We start from the raw sequence: 19,115 nt of genomic DNA on the forward strand, positions 1-19,115 counted from the left end.
TCCGACTAGATTAATTCATGAAATAATTACTAAAATGGAATTGACTAGATTCATGACATACTAATCACGGAGCATACTAGCAAATACTATGCATATAGAAAAACCATCTACGCATATAGCTAGTACTAATAGGACTAAAATAAACAAGAGCGGGGTAAACGAATTATACCCTCCGGTCAGCCACTTGGCCGCAGCAACAGCGGTAGCGGCGGCAGCATCCTCTGCCGCCTTCTTCTCAGCTTCGGCTTTCTCGCGGAGGAGACTGCCGGCTTTGCTTGGTGAGGACATGGCAATGACGAGGATGACACAGACTTAGACGAAGCAGACGGAAGGAGGCGAGTAGTCGCGTGATCGCTCCCCAAAAACCTAATCCCCCCTCTCCCGTACAGGACCGGAGAGGCGGGGTTTCAGGCGACAAAAATAAGCGCGTAGGTATGAGCTCGGCTCGGCTCATTCCCGCAACCCGCGGCGCGTCATGACGAGGCATGGCGAGGCGGGCGGCGAAGGAGGAGTGCACGAGGGCCTCTTCTCTTCTCACTCTCCAATAGAATGTAGAAGAGAGACCCTTATAAAGGGGTCCAACTTCTACTCCACTAGTGGAGTGGGACTAAACTTTCCACCACCACCTTGTCATGCCACCACCTACATGGACCCTTGGAGATTTCTGAAATTATCTTACGGGCCTAAAGCCCATCACAGATTCCAACAGATTGCGGTGAGGCTGCGCCACCGTGGAGATGTTGTGGACTCCATGTTGCGTGCTAGCTGCGGTCCGCTTTCGTATACAGCAGGGACGTTGAGGACACAGACGCAGTGGCTGCACGCCAGCTGTTTCTGGTGGCTGAGGAGGGCCGACGTGGGAGACGAAGCCAACGGCTAACTCATCGTGCATCGGCGCTCTCCAACTGTTGCGTGTGTGGCCAGGAATGCCAAAGTACAAATTTCTTATCTGTTTGTAGCTTACCAAATTTAAGATTGGAAAGTAGACCTTACTCTTATAGCAACTAGATAAAGATTTTTATATGATCGCCACTGCTTGATCTTATTTTCTTGATCTTCTCTCACTCTGATTTCTATCTGCTCGAGGCCAATTCCATGGAATCGAGGATTGCACGAGATCGGGACCGCCGAAATTGTTGCTTTCTCTTCTGGCCTTTCCGCCAGGCTAAGGGGGCGACGCCATATTGAGGAACCATCGCGTTGATCGCTTCTCCAAGAGCGTGTTGATAACCTGTTAGAATAAAAACGAGAGAAAACAAGAGAGAAAGTGAATGATTCAAGTGTACCAAAGTTTACTGATGATCTCATTTATATACATGTACAAGGGACGCCTCCGGAGAGGCGTCTATTCACAGCATCCGCTAGCGGTTACCAAGTTTGGAACCGTCACACGTCGGTTCCCTTAAGCATGGATTAATAATAGGGTAATCATAACACTGAAAATACAAGTTCTATATTTTCAAACACCTTCGACTCAGGCAGCACTAGCACGAGCACCCATTGCCTAGTGCGTCAGCCGAGAGCACCCATTGCCTAGTGCGTCAGCCAAGAGGAGCTGGGACTGGGGTACCGGGAACCCTGCTTCCTTCATGTTTAGGAAAAACAGATTCCTTAATCATTCGTTACTACTTACAGAGATTATATACTGCCCGGACAGACACGACGCTCTGTGAAGAGACGCCGGTTCCAGGAAGATAGGAAGAGGCGTCGGTTGAGGACAGAGAGTAGATTCCCTAATTACATTAGTGTAATAAATCTTAACACTTCGCAAGTCATGGCATGCAGGTGTGGGTCGGCCAACACGGAGTTTTAGATGCCCCTCCGTACCACCGAGGAGGCCGTTGTTAGGATTTAATTAATTCTCTTAATTAAAGGGATAATCCTCCCTATGTAATCTCTAGTGCGGTTGTTTTGACAACCGTCACGACGCTTCCTTACGTCCCTGCTAACGGACACATCTCTTCGCTCACGTCTGTTCCCTTGTATATATATCTGCTAACTGGACACATCTCTTCGCTCACGTCTGTTCTCTTGTATATATATTGTGATTGCCCATGGAATAAGAGAGTTTTGATCTAAAACACATTATCAGCCAGTCTCTAAGCAAGAGCAAGAAGGCCATGAACAAAGAACACCGTCGATGGCTTGCTGGAAAAGAAGAGAGAAGAAGATGAACTCTGTAGCGGAGCTCGCGTGGTGGACGCTCTCGGCGTTCCCACTGGCTACGGCAGCGCAATCGCTCCTGGCCATGATTGGAAGCCAGGAAACAAGTCTTGCCCCGGCGAGGCCCTTCCCGTGCTCGAGCCCACTGCCAGCGACAGCAGCCGGCATCGCCTTGACGCACGACGGGATGCGGCTCCCTGCAGGGCAACGCTCTCTGGCGCGCGGCGCCCAGCACCGGTGATGGTCCTCGGTCTTCTTCCCGTATCACCCGCCTACGGCGTCGTCTTCGTCGACTCCCAACGCGAGGCGCACGTGCCACCCGCGCCACGCCCTGCGCAAGGCCGTGGTCGTGCCCGCGGCCCCGCGCCCAGCCGTGCCGGGACGTGGCCGTACCCGCCCGCGCCTGGCCGCGGCAGCGCTCGCCTGAGCCCGCCCGCGTCTGGCCGCGACCGCCCTCGCCCGAGCCCGCCTGCGGCTGCGCTCGCCCGACCTCGCCCGGCCGCCGCCCGGCGGCGCGACGACCATGGCCTTCCGACCTCTCCCTGCCGACCACGAGTGGCACCATGCCTGTGGCCGCCCATCCGCGATAGCCGCCGGATCCCCCGCGCAACAGCGCCCCATGCACAGCCCAGGCCGGCAAGCCAAGCCAATGCGTGGCAGTGCAGTACGGGAGAAATCCCCACACGAACTGCTCGTGAGAAAGAGATAGAAAATCTTATCTCTTTGCAAGTTTTGCACTCTAACCCTTGTGGTTTTACCTATTATTGAATAGGCTAAAACTTGTTTTGTAGTTAATTCTAGCAGTGATTTTATTCCTGTTATAGACCGTTAAATCTGATACATATATTACAGTACCATTTTTTCTGTTAAGTACCTATGTATTCCAGATCTTAAGTTGGTGTGATATATTTCCACGTTTATCACGTGCTGAGATTAATTACGTTCATTTGCAGTTTGAGATTTTTAATCTCTTGCGAAGATAATTTCAGTACATCTACGGTACTGGTTTGCGATTGGGAATTTTCTTCTCTTGCAAAACAAACTCATTGCAATTGAGATTAATTTTCTCTCGCAATATATTAATTCACCCTGTTGAATTATCTTGCGATTTGATATAAGATCATCTCATTTAATTTGAGGTCTATACTATTTAAGTTTTTCACTTGAGCATCAAATTTGCAACATCATTACTATTCATTGCAATAGTAGTGTATATCTGTAGAGTACTTTGTACTCCAGAATAAATTGTGGTGTAATAAATTTCCATGTCATTCTACATGTCGAGATTATTTACATGTGTTATTTGCAATTGAGATTTTTAATTTCTTGCAAATAGAATCAATTCATCTTCATTGAGCCTTTGGCTTGATACAAGCAAGAATTGATGTGGAAAATCCCAAGTGTTGTTTTTCAAATTGATGTTTTGGGATCACAAGGTAGTGTGTAGATCTACTGCTTTGCGGATTATCACCACTACTATTAAAGCCTCTATTTTGTCACTTTGACAATATGATTGCTTTACAAAGTGCTATCCAACACATTTTTTTAAGTCATGACATAAGGTATTACGAGTGAGTATCTACTGATTTCATCAGATTATACTCCTTAGTGCTGTGAGATCTACTCCATTGTGGAGATTATCTTCAAGGTGTCATACTTAACAATTTGAGATTCACATTAATGGTTTCAACGCAACTTCTTGAAATGCACATTAATTTTGCTAAGTTCATGACAATATCTACCATGATGATCTTTAATTTACTCAATGTAAATTAATTATCTCTGGTTTACCCATAGAGGTAACATATGGCTATAGAATTTGAGGCATTCTCCCTCAATGACCACCACTGTCCTATCTGGGCCATGGACATCATGATCGCTCTTGTGCCCCGTCGGATAATGTGTGCAATCCAGGATACACTTCTGGCCAGGATCACACCACTAACATAAAAATGTTGTCTTATACATTATAAGACATTAGATCCAGATCTTAGCATCTGGTTATTCTGTATCAGTAATTCTTGGGACACAATGAACTCAAGGGAAAAGGCTTGAAGCTCACTTCAACCTTCAACCCGACATCACTAGTGATGACGGGATCCTATGGACACAGAGAACGTGTGGTTGAATATGACTCAACTAACATGTTTGAAGACATTGTTTAGTCTCTCAATCTCCTGAGTGGTCAACATAATTTATGTCCATTTACGACGTTCTAATAAGAACATAAGTATTGTTGTCATCATATATTGTATATCACAATATATTGTATCAGCACTTTGGTACAAATACATTTGTATGTATTCTATGTATCAGACATTGATTTTCTCAAGAATCTTCATGTCTATATATGGATTTCTACGGGGGTCAATCCGATGAAAGATGACATGTGCCTTGTGGACATATGCATCACAACTCTATACTCAGGGAAGTCCAATGTTTCCACTCTCATCGAGAGAAAGAGATGTTTTAAAATCGCTAGACGCGATGAGGTATTTGTTGGCTCAACTCGAGTCATATTTACTATCCCTGTGGGTACTCGAGTAATGTCAGGATTATTGCTCCTGGTTTAACTCGTACCCTACTAAACTATAGAGGTATCCGTCAAAAGAGTTTCCATCGCGAAACTTATGATGACAACAAAGAGAAATGACTTCTCTTTACCATATGCAAGGGATATGACAAGCACATTCGCTATGTATCATCTGGGTTGTACTACACATACTACAAAATCCGTAGGACATGTTGCGCCCAAAATAGTTTTCCATAATGTCTTGTACATGACAAACTTGGCATATTCTCCTTGGTCATCCAAACATTGGGTTGAAATCGAAACTATCAGCAATTCCATTGGTTTATGATTATTATGATGCTACACTCTAACAATATTTGAATTTTATGTGCACTACATGTGACACGAGGAAGCTAATTTTAAGTCTTGCGCACCTTAAAGTTACGTTGAACCACTTAGACTCCTTGAATACATCAAGTTGAGGTAAGTGACTCTTCCCATCCATTGACTAGACTATTCAGGTGTTCCATGGTTCTATAAGGCATATCTACATGATGGTCTTGAGTGTGTGCTTTACTCATACAAAACCATTGGCTCATTTTCCTGACATCGATTTCATGCAAATCGAATGGATAACATTGCATAATTCTCCTTGAGTGCCTTCTCTATGGCCCTTGGACTGAAGTTTAGCAATTTGTCCTAATGTCTAGACTCAAAATGGTTTGGTAGAATCCTATATCCAAAGAATTAAGCTCATTACATGATCTTTATTTTGAAATTGCAACTTACCAACTTGACGTTGGAGTCATGCAGTTTTACACGCCCATGACAGAACTGCATACCATTATTCCCCTCTATCTTTGGTACGTGGAAATCTACCAAGTATTTCCCATCTGCAGTAATTCGGTTGCATACCGACATCACCACCCGGCATACATCATTGGCCCCTCAACATATAGTTGGGATCTATGTGAGGAATAACTGTATTTCCGTCAATACATCAAGCCCCTCACATGAGGAGTTATTCAAGGCCAGTATGTTGATTCAATGAGGAATATTTCCAGGCATTAGGGGGAGCATTCAAGTACCGTGAATAATGCCAGGAAATTAGTGGAATGTTCAACACATTTCTGCCTCAAATCCACGTACTCAAAGATCTGAACCATGCATTCAGAAGGTTTGCAACACATTGCAAATAACCTGCCAGATTCATTTACTGACTATAAAGGTGTCACGCAATCCTACAATCCTGCAAAAGTACATTGGAAAGAGTGGAGGTACCAACTAAAACCACTCAACTCCCCGTTCAAAGCAACAGGGGGAGAAGTACGATGATGGTATTATCAGGATTCAGCTTCTCGCAAGCAAGGATATCAAGGCCTATGAATCAGCAAATGCAAGTCAACTTCACGTTGACAGACACCTAATGGGTAGTATATACCCAGTGAATGGGAAACCTCCACAAACCCAGGTCATAGTGCACACAATGACCGGGACATCGGAATACCTGACTCAATCGCATTGGGAAATCGCGAGTAGTCACCATGGGTAACGATATTTCCATCAACGATATATTGATATATAGATTCCGGAGAATCATATAACCAGAAGTCTACAATTGTCGACATACATTTCTCAATTAGATTGCAAAATCTTTCAAATGATTCAGATCCAAAGACCATGGCCATGGCAAAGTGTGAACAACACTCGGACTGAACTCAAGCAAAGGGTACAATCTAGGTAGAAATAATCTTGCTCAATAATAGAAAGGTATTCATAAGCAATACCTACATTAGTTTTCTTCTGGAAACGGAATTGAGAACAACAAGGTGGTGAAACATAGAGCAAGTATTGTAGCACAAGGGTTCACGCAGATACCTAACTATTTTCCAGAGGTGGAATCTCTTTCTGATAATTTATATCATTGGCAGTATAAAATCATCTATCTCTGCAGTTGATAGGTGTAGTAATCACATATCCATGTGGATCACTAGATTCAGACATATATGATTGATTCTCAAATGAATCTCGCTTCTGAATCGAAATGCAAAATGCAACATACATTATGTAAAAATCAGTAAGTCACCATACGACTTATTGTTGTCGGTACATATGGTACAACCGACGTAGTGAGTTCCTTATACACAAGGATTGCTCCTACAATGATGATTATCCATGTTTGTATGTCTGCAATGACGATACATGTAATCATCTAAATGACGGAGTTTAAAATGAAGGATTTTTGGTAAACCAAAATACCGCTCGTTACTACAACATGAGCACATTCATTCATACATTATGGTATACCATGTTGTCTATATCCAAAATATATTGAAGAAATTCATTGTGGACAAATCTTATCCATCTGTAACTCTCATGGTAGTTCATTCTCTAGATGTAGAGAAATATCTATTTAGACCAAGAGATGATGGAAATGAGATATTGGGACTCAACGTTCCATAATGCCATTGGATCCATCAAACACAATTGGTTGGGAAGAATATCTATCGATATCTCCAAAGGCATCAAACATCTTGTCCTGGTTTTTCAGTTTCACAGAAATATGAACACCGATATTATTGGATACATCGATCAGATCCCCACTATGTCGGATCATAGACAAACTTAGTGTTCCTACTAGGTGTGGTAGCCCTCTCATGAAGAGTCTTCGAAACAGACCTCATGGCTACATCCACCAACCATTATCTCAAAGATAATGTTGCTTGTGTTGCCTAGATGCAAACATGTTACTAATAAGCAATATATTTATATTGCATATCTTGCAAGTTAAATCATGTGACTGATTTATTCATGAAGTCTCTACCAACTTTTACATTCCAGAAATATGTTCATGGAGTTGGTATGTGACGACTTCGAAATTTACAAGAATCAGGGGGGTATCTTCCTGAATTGTTCATGTTCAATGCATCATATTATACTCTTTTTCCTTCCATGAGTTTACTATATAGGTTCCCATGAAGGTTTTTAACGAGGTAATATCAACATGAGCACATATGTCACACTTTCAGTTTTCCCCACGGGGGTTTTTAGGAAAGTGTATACGGCATATTTATTGTTTTCTTGATTCTATGAGTTTTCTCATATTAAGTTAAAGGAGACAAAAACCATTATATGTTGCGACATTTTCTCCTTATTTTTTCCACTGGGTTTGAAGGAGTTTTAGCAACATATCAAACACTACACTCCTCATATTTTTCCCACAGGATTTTTGGAGGAGATTGTTCCGAGGATGGTCGATCACAAGCACAAGGAAGGATTAGGGGGGAGTGTTAGGATTTAATTAATTCTCTTAATTAAAGGGACAATCCTCCCTATGTAATCTCTAGTGCGGTTGTTTTGGCAACCGTCACAACGCTTTTCTCACGCCCCTGCTAACGGACACATCTCTTCGCTCAGGTCCGTTCCCTTGTATATATATTGTGATTGCCCATGGAATAAGAGAGTTTTGATCTAAAACAGTCGTAAAGCTCAAGCTCCCACCCCTGCCCATCCGCAACTGGCAAAGGGCAATGCTTAGGGCAAGCTGGAACTTGATTCCTCCTTGAGGAGTGTCGCCCAGTCAATTGGATCGACTTGTAGTCGGATTAGCTGCCAGAGTTGGCCATTATTGGAATTTAACTAATCCTATTAATCCATGCTTAAGGAATAGATGGCGGTTCCCATATGAAAACAGACGTCGGTTCCTAATGCCTTCTCGAACAGACACATTTTCACTTGGTGTCCTTTATAACTCTATATACAGATGTACCCATCATCAATAAAGATCAACTATTCATCTTTACATCTCTTTGTCATTTAACAGACATCATGTAGGAAGCAAAGGGGTAAGAGAAGACATGCAATGAAGCGTATCAATCAAAGAGTGGGTGAGTCCACCTGAACATTTGGGAAGGGTTTAAGGAGCCTAGCTGTAGATGCTCAAACTTCGTCGTAATATAGTACTCCTTTGAAGAAAGTCACTTGTAGATGTCCACACTCAAAATGCTATTTTTTGTTTAAAAAAAGAATGTTAATTTCAACATAATACCCCTTACATCTCTAACTTCACTGGGCTCCCTAATATTAGTAACTTCTCATTTAATTTGAGATTGGGACACGATTTTGACTGGGTCATTGCCCTGGATTTGTGGTTCGACCTCTCAATGGATGGACACCCTTTGTAAGTGCCTGGGTGGTGTTGCGTCCGACAGTACAGGTAACTCCCTCACATAACGTGTACCGTATTTATTAGAAGTTGCCTCGAATCACACGGCCAGAAAGGACACCTCCAAACACCACATTAAAAGAAAACACTATTGTTTCCCCACACGTCAAGCCTAACCGGCGTAAATAATTTTCACAACTTCAGAAAAAAGAATAGCACACAAAAATAAAACCTGTACAACCCCAGGAACATAAGTGGCGCAGCTAAGCACGGACTGCCCTTCTAGTCAAGTATGAACTGCGATATTGGAAAGCTGATGAATATTAGCAAGATGAACAAACTGACAGGAGACGGATACATCATTCCTTCAATCACCAGGGCAAAAAGATCAAGCTTGTCCAGTTTCCAAATCCTGCTTTACAAACTTGCTCACCAAAGAGCAAAAACAAACCACAAATTGCAGAGAGAACACATCAAATTTCAAGATACCAAACGTTTACAATTACAGTGCCAGATGAATAGCAGAAGATATAAAATCTTAAGAGACGAAAACCTATATAGTAGGGAGCATAGAGTAACCAACAACAACAACAACAAATGTCAGTATCCACCATGTCACTCAGAATGCCACATCTCAACAGTGCACGTGTGGGAACATTGGTTCCTTCAACCTCACAGCAGAGGGCTGAAAGGGAGCACCAATTGAACCAGTGCTCAGATTACTAAAATGTTCATCACAGGGACAGATGGAAACTACTCGAACCACAAATAAGGAGAGAAAAGTGGAGAACAAGGATGGTACCATCCTGTCAATATGCAACAAACTAATAAAGCTTGTAAATTGTTTGGAAATCCAGAACAGAGCATTAAGGATATAGGAAAATTGGAAATTAAACTCAACAACAACAGAGAAAATAAATAAATGAGCTGTGACAAAGAAATAATGTTCTACTTTTTGAACCATTAATATATTTTTCATACTATAGTTTTGCAGACAAAGGAATAACTTACAACTCCAACGAAAGGAAACATGTATATATACATATATAGGAAAACAGTAAAGAGGTGCTAATGCAAAGAAAAAGCAATCAACAAAAAAGGTCAGTTTCCATCATGTCCCTCAGAATGCCATATCTCAACAGCGTACGTGATTATATTGGCCCCTTCAACCTCACAGCAGAGTACTGAAGAGGGAGCACCAACTGAATGAGTGCTCAGATTACTAAAATGCTCATCATAGGGACAGATGGAAACTACAGGTCAAGATGCTATTCCTATTTCAATCAAGCTGCACAATGTCGGAGAAACTTTCATACAGCATTAAGGTTAAACCAATATGGGAGATGCAATCAGTAAGTTTGAAAAAAAATAGTAAAAAATATATGAGAAAGAAACAATGCTCTGTCTCACCAAACATGTTTCAAACCCTTACAGCTAGTTCTTTAACTAACTTCTGAATGTGCACACAACTTTATTTTTATAAGAAAAACTAAACACAGTCGAGTTTAAAATATCAGTTGGTTGATGTCATAAGCAACGGCAACTAATTGGCGAGTCCACGCAACCAGTTACTGTCCTTCACCTGATGCTGCTGCTCTATCTTGAAGAAACATCTGTCTGTCCTCTTTCATCTTATTCACGATCTCGAGTACCTTTGGGTTATGGAAACGGTCCCTAACATACTTCTTTTCCTCTGCCTGTATTTCTTTGATAGCGCTTGGATATGGATTTGGAGGTGGTTGCTTTCCTTCTCTGCGTGCAATTTGTTTCAGTTCCTTGTATGCTAGCTTCTTTGCTTTCTTTTCTGCTCCATACTCCATCTGCCGGAGGATGTTAGTCATGCAAGGAGTTATAACTCTATACCTTGAGATTTGGACAGAGCAGGACCAATAATTGGATTACTGCTCCATCAAAGAAACAAATGATATATTTTAGAAGAGGAAAATTACATCTGCTACAGCCATTGCATCATCTTCTTCGACTCCCTGTTCTTTCAACTCTAAGACACGCCAAGCAAAAACTCTTGCTGGCGGTGGAGCAAACCCACTTATCCTGAAAGAATTGCTTAGCTATTAAATTTTGTGTATAGTATGACACAAAGAGTGGGGAAAGACAATATCTGGGAGTGAAACAGAAAGGCAACGTCAGAAAAGGGAGTTGTTAGTCTGTACATGTAGAATTGTAGCTCCTTCAAACAAAAGCTTTTGACGACTAACGCATCCATTATGTAGTTGTATTAACCAGTTCAAAGGAAAAATAAGGTGAGCATCAAGTTTCAAAATAACTACTCCAATTTGCGTGGGTTTAGTTCAAATTTGAACTAAAATCACACCACTTATTTCCAAACGGAGGTAATATGTAACATTTGAAATGATTCCTCATTAACCTCACAAAAGGAATTGTAAACAAAATGGAGAAAAGGCCAAACACATTCACATCCGCAATTCTGGAGCCACATAAAACTTGTATACTTTACAGTCATAATTGCAACGATAGTTATAACAAGAAAATTACTTTACGGCATCATGGTAGAGTGAATCTGGATGCCTTCTGAAGAACCTCTTGACATAGACATCCTCAGGCAATTCTATCTTCTCGATTTTACCATCGGTTCTAGGGAATGTGACTGGAGGTGCCCTAATAAAAAAGCAACAGCGTTTCAAAGAAAAAGCAAGCAACATTGAATATAATATAAAGAGAATTAGCACATAGAAGAATAAGAGGGTGCTTGGATCCAAGGGACTAAAACTAGTCTGACTAAAAATAGTCTCTTTAAGAGGCTAAAGTTCCAAGCACCCTGACTAAAGAGGGGCTAAAACTAGTCTTGAGACTAAAAAAATTTAGTCAGGGGTACCCCTACTAAAATGTGGATTAGTCCTCTCTCTCCTCATTTAACTCCTCTCCTTTAACACAGGCGAGTTCTGGATTGGAGGGTTTGGAGGATAATAAATGCTCATTAACTTGATTTTAGTCTCTTTAGTATTTGGATCCAAGCATGGGTGAGGCTAGCAAGTTTTAGTCCCACTACTTTTAGTCATGGGACTAAAACGTATCCAAGCACCCTCTAAGACAAGCATCTCCAGTTCACAAATATTCAAGTTTACAGCAAACAGCAATTGGACCCAATGAGACAAACTTAATGTAGGAATCCTTCAGCCACAAATATCTTCTGCCTTCCCCAGGTAGGATATTTCATGAAGATCATGAAGGAAGACAACAATCAAGCCAAGAAAATCTGTTCACCTAACTATTAAATGGAGCACATCGATAAATAGCGCCATGATAAACAAATTATAGACAAGGTGCATGATGTAAAATAACACTTATGGCACTGCATAGTGTGATCAGTCCACAAATGTGCCAGGTGAAAGGGTAGGGTAGAGTTCGTTGTGTTTCACACAAACCACTCACAGCTAATGATCAACATAAAAACTGCAGGATATTTGGATCAAACATAACCGAAATAAGATTCCACAGATTTAACATTTTGGTGTGGAGTTTGAAGCTTGCATAGAAAATGTATGCGGGTTTGCCACACAAGGTGCAAATAAACTCTGAAAAACATGCTAGTCTGGTTGAAAAGCAAAACAGAGCAAAGTTCGCTCTAGGAAATGGGACTACATTGATTGGGACATTTCTGCATTCTTTCATCTAAGTAACCATGACAAATCAAATGATAAAGGAAATGGTATCATTCCTATGGGTTGTAAGGGAGTAAATCAGAATATCGAGCCACCGACAGATTATGTTGTGGTGAATACCAAACCTAGTTTTACCAACTACAGTACTAACAATCAACCGTATATGGAGGACAAATGCGATGAGTAGATCACCAAGGTTGGATCTCTCATTTCGACGCAATTCACCGAACCAACATCAAACGGCCGGAGCAAAAACATGGCGGAAGTGGAGAGGCGGAGCTAGGGATCGAGAGAGTACTGACTGCTCCATGGCCTTGAACCAGGCAGGGGCGGGCTTGGCCAGCCCCTTCACCAGTTTCCGCGTCTTCGTCAGCAGGTCGCCTCGCATGTACGACATCTTGCCTCCACGACCGGTGGGCGCGGTGGCCGCCGCCGCCGCTGCAGCCGCAAGTGGGAGGAAATGCCGGCGAGATGGTGGCGGGATTGTTTCCTTCTCGCCTTCGTGGCTAGGTCAATCAAGCAGACCACCTAAATGGGCCGGGCCGGGGACGAAACAGCCCGAACTTCATTCACGCGAAAGACGGATGGGCCCAAATGAGCCCACGTTTAGTTTATTCTTTCACTGCCCCTCTCCGGCTCTGGAATTTTCTAGAACCCTAGCACGATTCCCAAAACCCAAAGCTCCTCCTCCTCATCCTCTCTTCCATGGCGATGGTGTCCGCGCTCCCGCTCCTCCTCGTCCCCCGCCCCATCGTCTCCCCGAGGCCCGCTGCACCGGGCCGCTTCCTCTCCCTGTTCACCGCCCCTGCCGCCGTCGAGCCCCGGAAGGGCGGCGGCCGCCTCGCGCGGCTCCAGCCGCTCCACGCAGCCTCCTGCTGCAGCTCCGCCCCCGCAGCAGCATCTGGAGGAGTGGAGGCGGCCCGGGCGAAGGGCTTGCAACTTGTAGCATGGTGATTCCGTTGGACCTCTTCTTCATTCCTTGGGAATTTTCCCGTGTGGGTACTGATGCTTCAGTAGAATACTGAGACTGGGTGTGTTGAAATGGCCGCGACAGGTACCTTCTGTCTCTTGACAAGCATCCGGTGGCGACCAAGGCTGTCACTTCTGCTGTGCTGACCCTGGCCGGGGACCTCATCTGCCAGGTTCGTCGATGCCAACGCTATTGTTTGCTGCCTTAGAGAGTTAGAGTGTGGTATTATGCAATACAGCATGGGTTCGGTACTGGTTAGTTGGTTAAGTGCCGAGCTATGGTTTCAAGATGTGACCTCTTGTTCAGTTCTGTTTGGGGCTTCTTGCACTAGTGAATGATTATTGATTACATCACCGTCAACAATTCTTCAGGAATTAGATCAGTCAATGTAATATTGCACAAGAATAAAGAGTCTGATTGTTAAACATGCTGAACCAGGGTGGAATAGTATATGTATGTATGCAGTAGTAATGTAGTCTGGTAATGCAAGCCGGAGCTATTATTCATTCGAGAATGTACCAGTATCGCGATTTTGCCGTATGTCTTGTATTGTAAATTATCTACATGCATGCCTTTCATGCCATATATGTCTGCTGCCAGTGAATCATTCACCTTGTAGACTTGTAGTTAAGTGCAGATGTAGTTTAGCAGTAAAGAGAAAACCCAAACTTTGTGCTGCGTGATGCGTGCTTGTGTAATTCTGATCATGCACGAGCACCATCCCTTCTTAGTTTTGATGTGAAATTTAGGATGAGCAGACGTGTAATTGAGTAAATTGACAATCCTTTATCTACTTTTTCTTTTGTTCAAGCTTGTAATTGATAAAGTGCCAGAGCTAGACCTGAAGAGAACATTTGTGTTCACGCTATTGGGGCTTGTCCTGGTGGGGCCAACGTTGCATTTCTGGTAATCTTGTCTTGTCTATTCTACAGAAATAATGGTGATCAGTAATTACTGTATGGTCTTGTTTGGTTGATAATTGGTCTCCTTATGCAGGTACTTGTATTTGAGTAAATTAGTGACAATCAGCGGGACATCCGGTGTCATTTCTCGCCTGTTACTTGACCAGGTTTTCATCATTTCCGTCATATCCTGTTTTACGTTCTTGATTTGTTTTTTATGTTCATTGCTTTCCTGTTTGACATGTTGTTTTTAATCTGTCTCCCTGGCCAGTTCATCTTCTCTCCCGTTTTCATTGGTGTCTTCATGAGCTTACTCGTAACCTTGGAGGGAAAGCCATCACTTGTAGTGCCAAAGCTTAAGCAGGTGAAAAGGATATCAACCCTCTCAAAACCCTTCCCTGGCAGTGCGTATGCGTCCTTTACTGATGAAGAACATTTACAACATTTACAGGAGTGGTTCTCTTCATTGATCGCGAATTGGCAATTGTGGATACCGTTCCAGTTTTTGAATTTCTATTTTGTCCCACAGAAGCTCCAGGTCCAAAAAAGTTGCACATTTCGACAGTCTTTACTACAATGTTCAGTATATGGAAAATGAATTAGCGTAGCTATTTGCTGCCCCTTTATATAGTTTTGGCATGCTCTGAGTATTGCTCTCACTTAACTGCTGCCCTTTTTTTCCAGGTTCTTGCCGCTAATTTTGTAGCCCTTGCATGGAACGTGATTTTGTCATATAAAGCTCATAAGAAGGTTATTGCGGAGTAGTCAAATAGGTAATCTTGAAATCTATATCTGTACATGTAACAGACCTCCTATAGTTCTTCAGTCCTCTCGCATGAACGTTATTATCAGTCATTTCTTATTGATGTTTTTCTTTCTTTTTAATACCATACGGGAATTCATCACATAGTAACAAATTTACACTTTGTCTGCCTACTATTTCCAGTTAGCATGGCGAAAATATTTTGTTTAACAAACTACTTTGACAAGAGAAATTAGCCATGGCTGATATGAAATTTCTATGGTAATTTTTATGTGAGAGACTTCTCCAAGAACATATCTGTGACGGTGTCTTTCCTGATTACTGTATATGGCGACACTGCAATTCAATGCACTTTTGAGTTGAGGTGGCCATCTGTTGTGATCTCTAAGACTTTACTGCTTTGTTGTGAGCTAGCCGAGAATTTATTGCGTGGGAGTTTCACAAACTCTAGTACGACAGACTTCTTTTTATCGTTAACTTAATCTGTTGGGTCAAGTCAGATGATACCTCATGCCGATGTGGTTGAAGCAACTGCATTTGTGGTCTTACATTATTTGAGTTTTCCTTTTTTCCTTCCTTTCCTTTTGACTGGTAATGTGTTGTGCACCAGTCAGCATCTTAGACTTAATTTCTGCCAGCACTGAAAGCTACCTTGTGGACTTGTTGTAGAATGATTGTGACTTGACCTTCACAAAGTCAGACCTTTCAGCTTAATAAAACTTTTGCTATTTAACATGATGCTGACTGGCGCTAAAGGTGCCTTTTGTTCTTTTGCACCTTGTGGCTGAGTTTGGAGGCAAAACACAAGTGAGTAAATGAAACAGAGCATCTGCTCAAAACATTGTCCTTTTGACTTTTAAGTTTGGCATATGACTATGACTCACATTTTATAAGTTGGTAACATTGGCGTGCGGTGCTGAAGTTCTTGTGCAGAGTTTTGATATTTCAGTGCTTGGTGCTCCGTCGCTTCTGCGCCGTTGATCAGCTTGTGTGCTTCTTACCTGATCTTTTTGCATTGTTGTTACAGGTGAGAGAGTAGACTATAAGGCAGGGTACCTGGCCGGTTGCAACATGCGGAGATGTAAGGCTGAAAGAATAAACCTATTATCAGTTTATCCTAGCGTCTTGTCTGTATTACTCGGCCGATGGAACACTTGCTTAGTATTGTAAACTAGTGTCCATCTTTTTTGTCGAGTGCAGCCTGAGATGCCGGTTAAACATGCGTTGTACAATCTGCATGTCCGTTTGTGATGGAAGCTTGTTCCTGGTTTCCGCAGAATTACATAATGTAATATTCTGGTGTTCCTAGCAGATCAAATTTCAGGCCCCTGGGGTGTTACTGCCGTGATGGTGTCCTAGTTGATGGCCGATTATCCGGCAGTCTACGCGGGAGGGTTGAAGAAAACTGCGGTGGTTGGGTGTTCCGAAGGGTGCACGTCGCTTCACGGTGCTTCTTTGTGTCTGCTTCACTGATCTATCTATCCGTCGACTAGACATGGTCTTGAGTCTGCCCCACTGTCCGTAGGAACTCCGACCAAGCCTCCTCTGGCTGTGAATAGCCGCTGATGACAGCCTCTGGAGCGGCCAACTTTGACTTGAGTAATTCTGAACCCCAGGTGAAGAAGATGAAATGGCCGGTCACCACTTCGCACTCATCGTGTCTCGAGCACACAACGCTGAAAGAAGTTTTTCTTAGAGCATGCCAGGAAAAATGGAATTTTAGCGCGCGCTAAAAACCACTCCGTGCATCGAATAGAATGACATCTATGTTGCTTTTTTTCTATGTTGCTTTTTTTACGTCCGCTACCCTACCCGTGCACGATAGAAAAAAAAATCACGCGCGAAGTGAGCAACCGCCGTTGAACTTTTCGCACGTGCTCTCTTTTGGCCTGCCTCGTGCAGTCCACCCACCCTGTCGCCGGTCGCATCATGGAGCTCCGCCTTCAAACGAACCACGGCGGCTATTGTGACTGCGACGTCCCAAAAGAAAAGGAAAGCAGTGATAATGAAGAAGGCAGGAATGAGAGGCTGGCCGCGCCTCCGCCATCCGAACTGTTGGAAACCTCGTAATTTGTTGCGCCAGCGGTCGATACACACATAGTGCTCGACACATAGTGCTCGATGAAATGCTCACAAGGTACAATTTTTGTTTTTGTTTTGTTGTCGTTGACAAATGTGCACATATGTAGATTGATTTAGTTTTTCTTTGTCATATTACTTTGTAGTTTGAATGATGACGCATATATGTTGACTATGGGTGTTGGCTCCAACAATTGGTTTGAGACCATTGAAGTTGATGAAGATTAATATGAAGTGGATGATGAGGGTGAGGGTTTGATCAGTGCACCGAAAGGAAGGGCTTCCAGCTACACCGTCGACAAAGACAAATTGCTTTGCAACACATGGTTGAATGTGTCTATGGATCCCACCGTTGGAACGGATCAAACTAGAGATACATATTGGCTTCGGATGAAGGAGTTCTTTGACACATATAACAAGAGTGGAATTGAGCGCACCCAAAGATCGCTTCGGTCCCACTGGTCGACGATCAACAAAGATTGTCAAAAGTGGGCAGTGACAATGACAGCGGTTGACAAGATAACCCCAAGTGGCACTAATGATAGAGATAGGGTGAGTGACATTTCCAATGCCTTCCATGCATCTTGTGTTCATGCTTCATCTTTTGTGTCTCTAGTGATAACTTGTTCTTTTGTTTGTAGCTCAACATTGCACAAAACTTGTTTCGACGGGAAGAGAAGAAGACTAAGAAAGGCAAGGTGAAGAAAGGGAGAGCATTTGTGTTGCCCCATTGCTACAAGGTGTTCAAGGATCAAGAGAAATGGAAAAACCGTGAAGACAAGAACAATGCAACTATTGATTTGGATGATGATGACAATGAGACATCAAATGATGGCGGCAAGGGAGCCCTAGACCAAACTCGGTTGCCTACTTGAAGCCAAAAAGAACAAAAGGAGAGAAACTAGCAAAATATAAGAAGAAGAAGGGAGGAGATGGAGATATAAAGAGTGTTATGAAGGCTATCGTGAAGGCAAGAAAGGAAGCAAACGAGGACAGGAGGGTGGCAAGGGACTAAGAATCGGCGGTCGAGGAGAGGAGGGTGGCGGTCGAGGAGAGGAAAGTGGCATTGCAGGAGAAAAAATTGGCCATGGAAGAGCAAGCAAGATTATTGGAATAGGAGAAGTACTAGTTCTTCATGGACACATCCAACTACGATGAGAGGCAAAAGGAGTACATCAACCTTTGTCGTGATCAAATCTTGATGCAAAACAGAATGATGTGCATGGGAGGCATGGGAGGCATGGGAGCACCCTTGAGTGGCATGGGAGCTTCCATGGGAGGCTTTGGAGCTACCATGAGTGGCATTGGAGGCATGTGAGCTTCCATGGGTGCTCCCATGAGACACATGGGTTTTGCATCTCTTGAGAGGCATGGGAGCACCTACGAGAGGCACGGGTGGCATGGGAGCTTCCGGTGTGCCTCACATGCCTTCACATGATGCCTTTGTTGATAGTGTAAACACCGTCCGACTTCCTAATGAAGGAGGGGACAAACAAGAGGATGAAGAATTGAAAGAAGAAACGGGCAACTCGGAAATGGCCAATGCGGAGGAAGAAGATGAGGAATGATTGTTCATGTTTAATTCGTTTGTGTGAACTTGTTTGTCATGAACTTGCTTGTGGTCATCTTGTTTGTGCGAACTTTGCATGATTTGGATGTTTGAGATCATCTCGTGTGTGTTGTTTCAGCGTTGACGCGCGCGCTCGATTTTACAAAGTCTGCTGAAGCGGCACGCTGTCGCGCTAAAAAATTACAGCGTGCGGTGAAGCGAGTGCGTATTCGAACGCAAAAACGACCGTTGCGTGTGCTGTAAAAAAAAATAGCGTGTCGCGTCTGCATGCGTATGTTGGAGATGCTCTTATGATGATGCAAGGTTTTATTGCTCCAGCGTCGACGTCATGGTAAATACTTTGTAATATT

General features: G+C 43.1%; 3 protein-coding genes and 1 pseudogene across 3 annotated transcripts; 2 read left to right on the plus strand and 2 right to left on the minus strand.

Annotated features, from left to right (window-relative positions):
• Positions 1–915: 915 nt before the first annotated feature.
• LOC123395493 (atherin-like) lies at positions 916–3,033 on the plus strand. Its single transcript, XM_045090496.1, has one exon. It carries the CDS (start codon positions 2,404–2,406, stop codon positions 2,929–2,931), a length of 528 nt encoding a protein of 175 aa, XP_044946431.1. The 5' UTR covers positions 916–2,403; the 3' UTR covers positions 2,932–3,033.
• A 6,153-nt stretch (positions 3,034–9,186) lies between these two features.
• Positions 9,187–10,100, minus strand: LOC123396649 (annotated as a pseudogene).
• Positions 10,101–10,193: 93 nt separating this feature from the next.
• LOC123451873 lies at positions 10,194–12,967 on the minus strand. The gene is made up of 4 exons (XM_045128420.1): positions 12,784–12,967; positions 11,355–11,477; positions 10,790–10,892; positions 10,194–10,660 (listed from the first exon to the last, which is right to left on the minus strand). Exons 1-4 carry the CDS (start codon positions 12,876–12,878, stop codon positions 10,409–10,411), a joined length of 573 nt encoding a protein of 190 aa, XP_044984355.1. The 5' UTR covers positions 12,879–12,967; the 3' UTR covers positions 10,194–10,408.
• Positions 12,968–13,124: 157 nt separating this feature from the next.
• On the plus strand, positions 13,125–16,459 carry LOC123451872 (protein sym-1). Its single transcript, XM_045128419.1, has 8 exons — positions 13,125–13,431; positions 13,536–13,623; positions 14,263–14,357; positions 14,448–14,520; positions 14,625–14,717; positions 14,805–14,891; positions 15,038–15,126; positions 16,144–16,459. Exons 1-7 carry the CDS (start codon positions 13,187–13,189, stop codon positions 15,116–15,118), a joined length of 762 nt encoding a protein of 253 aa, XP_044984354.1. The 5' UTR covers positions 13,125–13,186; the 3' UTR covers positions 15,119–15,126; positions 16,144–16,459.
• Positions 16,460–19,115: the final 2,656 nt, after the last annotated feature.

The sequence above is a fragment of the Hordeum vulgare genome, chromosome 5H, assembly GCF_904849725.1.
Source record: "Hordeum vulgare subsp. vulgare chromosome 5H, MorexV3_pseudomolecules_assembly, whole genome shotgun sequence".
Taxonomy (NCBI): Eukaryota; Viridiplantae; Streptophyta; class Magnoliopsida; order Poales; family Poaceae; genus Hordeum; species Hordeum vulgare.

Bases quoted from the DNA above. Each gene is read 5' to 3' on its own strand.
- LOC123395493 (XM_045090496.1), top strand. From the start codon at position 2,404: ATGGTCCTCGGTCTTCTTCCCGTATCACCCGCCTACGGCGTCGTCTTC.
- LOC123451873 (XM_045128420.1), bottom strand. From the start codon at position 12,878: ATGTCGTACATGCGAGGCGACCTGCTGACGAAGACGCGGAAACTGGTG. The intron at 11,478-12,783 runs GTCAGTACTCTC...CTTTTTTATTAG, and splicing joins TGGTTCAAGGCCATGGAGCA to GGCACCTCCAGTCACATTCC. The intron at 10,893-11,354 runs GTAATTTTCTTG...CAATTCTTTCAG, and splicing joins CTCTACCATGATGCCGTAAA to GATAAGTGGGTTTGCTCCAC.
- LOC123451872 (XM_045128419.1), top strand. From the start codon at position 13,187: ATGGCGATGGTGTCCGCGCTCCCGCTCCTCCTCGTCCCCCGCCCCATC. The intron at 13,624-14,262 runs GTTCGTCGATGC...CTTTTGTTCAAG, and splicing joins CCGGGGACCTCATCTGCCAG to CTTGTAATTGATAAAGTGCC. The intron at 14,718-14,804 runs GTGAAAAGGATA...CAACATTTACAG, and splicing joins TAGTGCCAAAGCTTAAGCAG to GAGTGGTTCTCTTCATTGAT.